Source organism: Nanorana parkeri, unplaced genomic scaffold (genome assembly GCF_000935625.1).
Source record: "Nanorana parkeri isolate BGI_ZX_2015 unplaced genomic scaffold, ASM93562v1 scaffold187, whole genome shotgun sequence".
Lineage (NCBI taxonomy): Eukaryota > Metazoa > Chordata > Amphibia > Anura > Dicroglossidae > Nanorana > Nanorana parkeri.
The window spans coordinates 502,677-513,570 of record NW_017306455.1 but is presented as its reverse complement, the minus strand read 5'-3'; the positions used below and the strand labels follow the sequence as shown (position 1 = coordinate 513,570).

The window sequence follows — 10,894 nt, the reverse complement described above, 5'->3', positions numbered from 1 at the left end:
GAACTAAGTGACACAGAAAGATAAGGGCAATCAAGCTAAAATGACAAAGTACGCAAACTATTTAAACATTATACTCTTACTTTGTGAAGTTGGAGGTATATTATATTATAAATGTAATTGCTTTAAAATTTTCTAGCAAAAGTCTATTTTCACCAATTCATCTTCTGCTCACGAGATTTTGCAACACTGCTGGGTATGGAACAATAAACTTTAGCTGCATATAAAGCATCCTGAAGGGATAATGGATACTAGCCATAGCTAGACACTAAAATACACTATTCTCCATCTTTTCAAATTTGTATACTTTTCAAAATATGGGCACCCTGGTTGAATGAATATCAGGCAGTGAAAGAACTTCATTCTCCATGGCACAATGACACATATTTATGAAATCTGGAACTAAAACCATTCCCAATGGCACCGGGTATCATTCTCTGCCTCAACAGAAAAATCTCCTCTGAATCGAACTGGTTACTATGGGCAATGTAGGTGCTTTATATATATATATATAAAATCAGTTTTACATTTTTAAAACAGCAGTCCTGCCTTTAGAAACAAAATAAAAAAGGTAAGGAAATTGATTTACACTGGATTGGAAAAATCCTGGCAAAGCAAATGTGCCATTGATTACATACATTAGAAATTGTGCATTCTGCATATATTCCCTCATTTCTATACCAATGATTGTGTGAACCTGGATAATTACTGATGTAGGGGATTTAAGTCACTCCCCCCTCTTTACTATTCACAAACTGATTGGCTCTTCTCTAGGTATCAAGCTTTCTAACTAGCCGTCAAAAAAAGTTTGTTTCATTTGTATCAGTTTTTAGAAGGTGGGACCCGTTCCTAACAATGTGGTTGTCTAAATAGGAACAATAATGCAATAAAATGTAGTTGCATGCACATTTCCGTTTGAGGCAGATCCCAGAGAAATTAACTCCAGTTTCTACATGTTACAGCACATTGCGCTTACTTTACTGAAGGGATAGAGAAGGTTCACATTGTAAGGTGAATGTTCACTTATTTTAGTGATTAGGGGGAAGCTGCTTTTTAAATGTCCCTTGCATATGGCAGGTATGGCAAAGTGAGCACAGCTTTGAGTCACCAAGTTAAAGCTGAACTCCAGGTAAGCAAATATTGTCTTAATATAAGAGTCACGTGTATTCTTACCATCCATACTATTCTATGTTGTTGTGCTTTGTGCATTTCTTCCAGATCTGTGCAGTAATCCAGTGTTAAAATGTACTGTGCGCACCAGCTTCCTGTAATAAAGACCGGTCACTGCTGCTCTCTCCCCTTGTACAGGGTGACTGGTCTGGTCTCCATCCCTTCCTGTAGTTCTCTAAAAAGGCAACCTGCAGTGGGTGGGGCCTGCTAGGTCCCTCCCACATCTCTGCTCTTTGTACAATACAGTGATGATGTCACTGCTAATTACAAGGTAATATTTGGGATTGCAAAGCCATTTGGTGCACAGAAAGTGAACTTACATGAGTATATTGAGGAATATATGTAAATCAAAGTTTTTGTGCCTAGAGTTCAGCCTTAAGTATATACTTTGTAAAGTAAACATTCGCTTAGTGAACAGCCTTTATGCCTTTCATAAATCAATCCCATTGCCTTATGGCAAATTGGACGGATGTAGCAAGCACAGAATCTGTGTGTATTCATCTTTCCTTTGCGTGCCGGCTGGCTGCAATCTTTTCCTTTCTTTCAAGGATCCAGTGTGCAGTTGCCGGGTGTTTGAACTCATTAAATGCATTAATCGCTTTCCATCTGAAGAGTTCTGACAATCCCTGACATTTCTCTACATCCGTCGCAGGCTCCTTACTGCCTGTTCAAGGTCAGCACAGGCAATGTTCCCACAACAGGGATACATACATGAGAAGCGGGAGGAGGGCTGTGTGAGTGGATAAGGGGGAAAAAAAAAAAAAAAGAATGCATGTTTTCCTTTACCTCTCAACATTTACTGTCTTGTACTATACTGCATGAACCCTGGCTTGTGAACAGCCTACTTATCAGTCATGTACTGTTTTTTTTCCAGGAATCAAGTGCATTTTATTAAATGACTAGGTCATAAATTCTACATCGAAAATAGGGGACTACATAATATGTGTAACACAACCAAGTCTGCCTGCCCTTTTATAGGAAAAGGAAAGCGTACCTTTTGCGTTTTATAATGGTTATATTTTAAGATTGTGACGACTATGTGTTATCTATCTATTATATACACATATATCTGAACTCAGGCAGACAGCTAAATATGCCATATATATTTCTTCCACACAGTCTTGCGATTTACACAACTCTACCAGACTGCACATCCAGCCCAGAGACCTGATTCTTTTCTACTAGATTTAAGCAACAAAACTAGGTCACGTCCCTGCCTCTAGCATAAGACTGGGCAGTGAAGGCGCAGCATCACATTGATTAGATCATCTTTCTACTCTCTCGTGTTAGCATGTTCCTCATCAGCACATGTGCATGCAGAGTACCAGGTTGGCTCCTATAGTGCCTCTTTCAGTCTGAGTACTTCTGTACAAGTGAACATGTGAACATTTTTCACATATTGATGGAGATCAGCTTTAAGATATAGTCTTGATTTATGTCCTAAAAATAAAAATGTAAAGAAGAAAAAAAAACACTTGCACATCATTGTGTGTTGCCAGTTTCTCTGTATTTAAATGTTTCAGGCTAGTTTCTCGAGTCAGTTATGAGGGTTAAAATACTTTTGTTAAAATGCAGTACTGTGAAAAAGCAGGTGAAAAAGCAGGTGCTGAAATGATTTATGACTTCATTTTCTAATAACAGCCCCATGCAAAAAAATAAACTAACATTCGCAGAGGTACAATTATGTTTTCTAGGCAATGGAAACAAAATTCTGTAACAGGTTATCAGTACTGTCTTACTGGTAAGCCAGGAACCAAGACTGAATTGTAAGTGTTCTTGTGCTTACTAGGCACATTAAAATTAACCTCATCTATGGTTAACAGGTGCCACCCATGCCCGCAGAGCACAATTGCAATCTGCAAAGTGACCATCTGATCCCAGGAGTTCCAAGCTGCCACAGCATATGCACTGCCCTACTGCATCAGACAATGACATGGAAGTACATTTTGATCAGTTGTCAAGGCACCTGGATTGAATTGTGGGATGCAGTGTCTCCTGGAAACTCAGGAGCTGCTGGAGAAATATTTTGGGCATCCTTGGATACAGTGGAGGCATTTTGCAGAAAGTAATCATGCTAAGCGACCACTACTGGGTGTCAGCTAACAGACAAAGTTGGTTTAAAGGCCAACTTCAGGCTTGGAATTTGGAATTTCTAAAACCGTTATGATTGTCTGTGCCTGTCCCAGTAATATTCCTTGCTTTAATGTATTGTTCTTGTGCTGCATGGTTAAAAAGTAAGGATATATATACCCAGTGGAGAGAACTACAGGGAATTACAAGAATAATTATTATGCAGTATCCCTTCAACATATGTGATGCACATAAACACCTTTTACTAGCCATGGTACAAGTAATATTCATTTGAAGGGTGTAGAAGAAACAAATTAGAAATTCGGGGTTACTTGGGTGTCCTTCAAAAAAGGAGGAGATATGCACTCACCTCTGTACGATCTGTAATGTTCAGATTAGAAGCACCCAAGGTCCAGATAGAATCAATGATTTTCTTGAGCTGTGTATCAGTGAAGTTTTGATATGAAGTAGTGAAAAGTTCCTTGGCTTTTTCCCCCCATATCTCATTGAACTCCTGCTCTTCTAGGGAGGCCTCAACCTTTAAAAGGATTCAAGAAAACAAGGATGTAACATTAATGGGACGTTACATGTTGACAAAGTAAGTGGACACTTGTAAGTGTACTGACAATTTTACAGGTCATTGTCTTTCAGGTTTTACCATGAGTGAAGAAATTTTCATTTGCATGTATACAGTAACATCTATAATTGTGGGCTTAGTGGCTATTCAACCAAAATATTTCAACTTTTGAAGCGGCTTTATTAAAACCCACCACTCCAGGCTAAGCAAACACATGACTACACATTTTAAGACACGGCCTGTTTTTCAATCAAATATCTCATATGGCAAATAGACTAAAGCTGCACTAGCTAACTGGCACTCCAGGGGCCATTCACCTCCAGAACCACCGATACATTTCACACAGAGGTGTTTAATAAAAGAGCAGCCAATATAAAAGTTATGATATTCTTACACTGGATAGCAGGACAGCCAAGTCATACTGGTACCCAAACGATTTAGCCATAGAGTTGACATTAGATTGTAAGCTCCTCAGGAGCATGGACTTATATGAATGGTTCACAGCTTCTTAGGGCAGGGACTACTGTGAATTGTTCAGTGGCCGTTCCATATTTTGAGACTTTAGCCTTGCTCAATTTAACCCACAGTTAGCCTGTGTCCTTATTGCACTAACTACTGCTGGCAAGGTCCCCAGGGGAGAGCCAGAACATGCCATCTCACTCCAATTCATCAGGTTAAGAGTGCATCCAAACTGCCAGTCTATGTGGGCTTTCTGACGTTCCACTCCCTGCCTCAGACACCCATTTAATGTCAGTGCCAGACACCAAGTGCTTCCCAACTCCCTCATCTTCCTGCATCGCTCGCCATTCTTGCTCAATGCACCATTATTGGTGAATGAGTTTATAAGACACTTCCAAGGTTAAAAGGGGTTGAAGATAATGTTACTTTTCTTATGACAACACTGGGACTCATCAGTTAGGTAGCCAAGGCAGACTCTCCAGTTCCCAGACAGAGAAATGACTTGGTCAGAATAACATTCGTAAAAAAAACAAAAAAAACAAAAGAAGGTAATGAGATTGCATTCAAGTTTACTAAATAAAACCTTGCAATATATTAGTTCACCAACATGCCAATAGGTGCTGAGTAGATTCATGCGTCTGCCACCGATTCAGCAATTTGTGTTTATACAATATAACGAAATGTAGAAAATGTAAACCTTTATTTGGAGGAAACAAAAATAGTTACTGTGTACCAAACGGTTGAAGTTGCACAACTGGGTCTAACGCAACTATTGTTTGCAGATATTAAAAGAAACCCACTTTAAGATTGTGTACTATTGTGCAGCAATGTCAGTGGAACACATTTCAGATAACTGCATGTTTGATGTTCTAAATCACAATGAGAGCTGATTGATTATTCTAATCTCCTAGGTTTACAGCTTATTCAACAGGAAAAGCAGTGAAGGATTTGTGGGAGGAAAGTGCCCTTATTTCCTGTGTGACAGTCTGATTCGGGGAAGGAGAAATATGGCCACAGGAGAAGATGTCAAGGATGGTCATTTGCATAGACATTTGAAAACACTTGCGGTGAATTGGACTGTATTTTCCCTGACACTCACAAGAAAACTGATGTTTTAAATGGAGGACATAAAACGCTTTGAGGTGCTACAGCTACTGTATATATTTTAAAATAATTGTTTTGTTTTTTTAAAGTTTCGTTTCTAAACAGATTCTTTTTATTACCTTACTAATAGTTACAATTTGTACTAATAAGATGTCATACAGTTTGCCTTCATGCTGCGTTTGTAACACACGCTAGGCTTTATGCTAAGGAAGCACAGCACTGCTGGGCTTTCTAACAAAAGAGGCACAGAAAAGCCTGCTCACATTGTAGCTCCCTTTAACTAAAAATCAAAACAGATTCATGCGAGCTAGCAGGGGAGGGGGCTGCAGAGGATGTGTCCCTCCTCCAAGTCATTCTGTTGTGTGCAATAGTAGTAGACCAAAATAGCATCCAAGTAGTTGTACAGAAGCTATTCCCAGCAAAGCAGTAACTGACACCAAATAAACTTTCAGCCTCTAGTGTACCACCTGCTGCCAGTAAGTGATAAATCTAAAAATAGTTACATGTAAAATTTTATACTGGCTTATATTACATACGTAAAGCTAGAAATCTAGAAGAGGTAGAAATCTAGCTTGGTATTAACTTCTCATACCAGAGCCAAGGCTGAAAGTAGGACTGCAAGTGGATTAAGCTTTTTTTGTTAGATCAGGGGAAGACAACCTTGGCACTCAAGCTGCATTGAAACTACAAAAACTACAAGGCATTGACTGATAGCCACAGGCATGACAAGAGGTAGAGGCATGGTGAGATTTATAGTGTCACCACAGCTGGAGTGCCATGTGCCAAGACTGCCTACCATTGTGTTAGCTAATGTGTGTACATCCATTTTGGATGCTTGAATGCATGTAGCATTTTTTAGAAAATGAATGATTTCCTCCACTTTTGTGACATAAATGTCTGTGCAATTATTGGGGAGATTTCCCCTCACCTCCTGTCACGATGGGAAATCTCTTCAATAGGGCGCAAACAAAAACACCTGTCACAGGACTAGACATTGAGGGGGAGAGGTCAACAGGACAGCCACCAACTGGCAGTTACAAAATGAGAGATTTGCAATGTCCGCCTCCATTTTTTTTCTTGGGGAAGGTTTCCTTTAAAAGCTGCTGTACCGCCAATGCCATTGGAATAAATATGTCCCATCAGTTAGCAATTGGATTAATAGCTGGCAATTTCAGCAGCAATATCAAATCAAATAAAATTACACTTATAGCTTAGGCCTTACTCACAGGCTTGCTAAATTTCTATTATGCAAATAGGACCCTGCTGTGGCTATGATCCAAGACACGCCTAGGCAAAAAAGGAAAAAAGAAATAACTTTCAGTATTATGCACCCTTGGCTCTTTAACTTTACCCACGCAGGACATTTGTTATAAAGTTTGTTAAACGGTTTTATTAATCCCCTAATAGCAGCACCGTTATCTATGGACATTTGTAATACGGCCCTAAAGACACAGCCGCTCAACATCACGGCCCTATCGCTACTCTAACAGCACCACTCTCTCTCCCATCCAATTAGTATTTAATCACCATTGCGTTCTGCTGATTACAGCTCGTTAGCTCACTACTCAGGAAAATCAGCTTGTTTTCATTTATTCAGGGTTGTTTATTTTTGTTGTTTGTCCCACTTCTTGTACAGCTGGATATACTGTATGCATTTAAAGCCTAATTGCTTTCTTTATCTGTTTAAACATGTGTCTTGACAGACATGTTGGGAATGCATATCTGAGCAATACAGCAACAGAGTCACAACAGCTTATTATCATGCTCCATACTACCATTCCTTGCCTAAACATGGATTCAATTCTTGACAAGGGTAAGAATAATGCATAGATGAGAACTGTTAACAAGATCGTTTTATTGTTCTATATTGAACGCATGCAGGTTTAACCACATGCAAGATGTCACATATCATTTAATCTCACTCACTATAACCTGTCTGGTTATATTGTCAAGTAGAGTAGAGCCTGGGGTTGGTGCAAACCAAGTTCGCCTATGTTTGTCCAAGCCGGCTCAAAACTATGACCACTACCTCTCAACCCAATTGGAGGAAGCAGTTGTAACCATGGCCTTCCCTGCTCATTTCTGATGTATCGCTTCAGAGTGGGGAATGTGCCTTTCCGCCACTGATTGGGCTGGAAGTGCTAGGGGGTGTCGGTCACAGTTTTGAGTTGGCTTGAGCAATCTCAGGTGAACTGGGTTCACAGCAAGCCCAGCATTGGTTGAAGATACATGCACATCACTATTGTCAATTTGAAGTGTATAAAAGGGTTTTATTAACATTCATGGATTGATATTTTAAAAACAGTAGGGGGTCAGAGCTTTTAAAAATAGAATATTTTAAAAAGGAGATACAGTGGATACTTTTTTCACCCATTAAACAAAATACTGCTAGCTACCCCTTTTGAGTTTGCTTTAGCGTACAATGACAAATGTCTAAACTTCTGCACATGCACGCATGCATGCATACCTGTTCTTTTGCTTACTTGTCCTTTAAAACGCTTCCAAGCTCCCAAGTCTGACTCTCAATCCGTTTGTCATCTTGTCATTGGGAGTGGAAATATACTATATGCAAGTTTAGCAAGGATGATTGACATTTCTGTAGGCAGACACAAGTAATTTACAATGGATGGCCCAGGGATTTATGATTTTATATTCCGCACTTAGTATAATCTGACATGTGGTCTCTAACATCTATTCTCTAATGCATACTATGCTCAGTGTACCATAAATGCTGGAGGATGCTGCCTTAGGGCTAATGCACACAAGTGTTTGCCCTATGTTGCTCCCTACAGCTGTGCTGCAGTATGTTTCTTTATGGTTCAACAGATCTTACAGCAACTCAGCCATGTTTCAAACAAAGGATCAAAAGCCCAACATATGAAAAGGCCATTTGCATGGCCACAGGTGCAACACAGGAGAATAATCTATGATGCACACATGGTGTTGCTTGCACAGTTGTTTTTTAGCTTGCATTTAGAAGTCAGACTTTCATTTAATTCCACCCTGTAAACAGACTGTGCCACTTTCATAAGGCTAGGGATGGCCTCTTGTCACAACTGCAGCCAAGCTGTAAAAGGAATGCTATCCAGCATTTTACCTCTTCAAATGAAGAGGTTAAAAGTAAAAGACTAACTCCACCCATAAGCAGAATTGCTAGAGTGGGCCTATGCAAGCAAGGACTCAAGCTGTGTAAAGTTGTATCAGCTTTTCTTTCCTGATCACTTGTTTGAAGGTGGTTCAGTAGGCAGGAGGTAGTGAATTTAAGCTAAAGAAGATAGGGGGCATCCTCAGCAAATCTGGAGATCAAATATTTCCAACTACCATTCATATTTGCCAAAGTGAATCCTGCAGATTAAGGTGTAACTAACTTTGCGGGAGGAGACAGAGACAGAGACAGAGAGACCCCTGATACTTCCAATCCTGAAATGTTGGGTTCTTCCTCCTTTCATCAGAGTCTGGCTCCACTCTATCTCATTACTCTGTTTGGGGTACTAACTTGAATGTACTGCTATATGACTAAGTGGTGCTCACATTATCCAAGTACATGCATTATATACAATTATACAGTTTAACAAATACTCTTGCCGTATTACATTTGAAGTGATATGGCATAGTTGGAAATTTGTATCTATTGCACTATAGTGCTTTTATACAAGATGAATACAACTTTATTGCAAAAGCATTCTTTTGATGTGGTATACACACACACACACACACACACAAAATATAATTGTTGGTTGAAAAATAGTGCTGGTAAGAGTGGCATGTGGACCTTAATTGCCAATTATATGAGACTACCTTTGACACCCAACCTTGGACTTGAGTGAGGCATACATGTACAATTTCCAAATATTGGACATTTAGCTGCTAGGGCGACCTCATTACAGACATGGGAAAGGGGCAGCGGAAAAAAACTACGGTGGGGAGGTCTCACCAGTGGAAAGTCCAAGAGTTACATTAAGTTGGTGGGGGGGAATTCAGCTCAATGGACCACATCCAATGCTGAAATGTCTGGTTTTAGGCAGAGGTGGGCTCAAACAATCCCAATCCCCAGTATTTAATGTACCATTTCATTAAAAAAAAAAAAAAAAAGAAGATCCACTCTTTCCAATGATGTACTTCCTAGCTGACAAATGCAAATTAGCCTGTGTAACATCTATAAAGGAATAGAAAATGTGACAGCAAAGAATACATTCATCTCAACCTCAGTATCTTAAAAATGCTGTTCTTGTTTTAATGATTCACTTTCATTTTCATCCTGAAATGTACTTTTACCCTAGGCGATGTTTCAATTTCCCCTCTATTTACATGTTATTGTGGGAATTCTCCGACACACCACAAAGTGGAGTACAGGAAGCATAGGATGCTTACTGTCAGGGTTTACGCTTGCCATTCTGGAGGATGACATTGGTTAATTAGCCCAATTTCTTCCTTACATGGTCTGTGTATGACTGATAAACCACCACTCTCTTTTATGTGGATGAGAATGTGATCACTATATTAGCTATTCGACATACTCTACATAGAAATATCCCTCTTTCTGAGTTGTGGCATTTTGGTTGGGAGGAAATTTAGTATTTGCACATAAGTTTAAATAAGACATATTGCTCTAGAAGTGGTTATACAGGCTAGTATTCAGGAAGTAAATTGGCACTGGATTTCTTTGAACAGCAGAAATTCGAAGCCATAATAAAGAACTGAAAACTGTCTGAAGGATATACAACATACATGGAAATTCACAACATTTAATGCAAATGTAAGTGTTCTAAAACGCATTGAAACAATTAGGACATCACTTTTGCTTTTTATTTTTAAATTGTGGGAGTAATTCGTAGTGGAAAACCCAGTGATAGTGGCACCTTTTATTTAAATCGCTGACACAATAGCAAAAAGATGGCTTCTTGTTAAAGAAACCGCACTAGTTTTATTTCATACCAGTGCAAAGAACAATTATTTGTTTTCACTGGTATGGGGAAGAAATAATGTGGGTACTGCCAGTGCATGACTTCCAGCCAGCTCGGTACCCTCAGTTAGCCACTGGGAGGAACCTTTTGTTCACACCTGTAATAAGCAATGCCAGTGGTAACTTACACTGCTGGCTCTCCTTCTCCCTCCATTGTCTAAACAAGAATCTTTGGCCAAGCGAAACATTCCTGTCTAGCACTAAACAGAGGGAGTGGCTGAGGGCAGTCATTTCATGCATGGACACTGCAGCTCAGGCACATGCCGATCAAAACAGGTACATCTCATCAGATGCCTGCCTTTATATATGGCTGGACTAATCCAAAAATATAAATAAAACAGAATTATTTTCAACAGCTTGCAAGTATTGCAAACATTTGAAGAATCATTTCTGATTCCTGTGGATTACTGCTGTTTGCACTGCACCAAGACTTGTTCCCAAATAGTGTTTTAGAAGGTAAAAGACAAGCAAGGAAGTGAAATGACAACTTTCATCTGCTATATATTTAAAGATCACCACATTTAGTGACATTGTCCTTTAAGGGTTTCCTATAT

At 39.4% G+C, this 10,894-nt stretch overlaps 1 protein-coding gene across 5 annotated transcripts in view; it reads right to left on the bottom strand.

The window, feature by feature from the left end:
- ACE (angiotensin I converting enzyme) overlaps positions 1–10,894 on the bottom strand; it is a 52,599-nt gene that overhangs the window by 39,105 nt on the left and 2,600 nt on the right. For all 5 annotated transcript variants that reach the window (XM_018555199.1, XM_018555200.1, XM_018555201.1 and 2 more), the window contains one exon: positions 3,608–3,775. In XM_018555199.1, the coding sequence (XP_018410701.1) occupies positions 3,608–3,775 (168 nt within the window). The remainder of the gene's footprint in view (positions 1–3,607; positions 3,776–10,894) is intronic.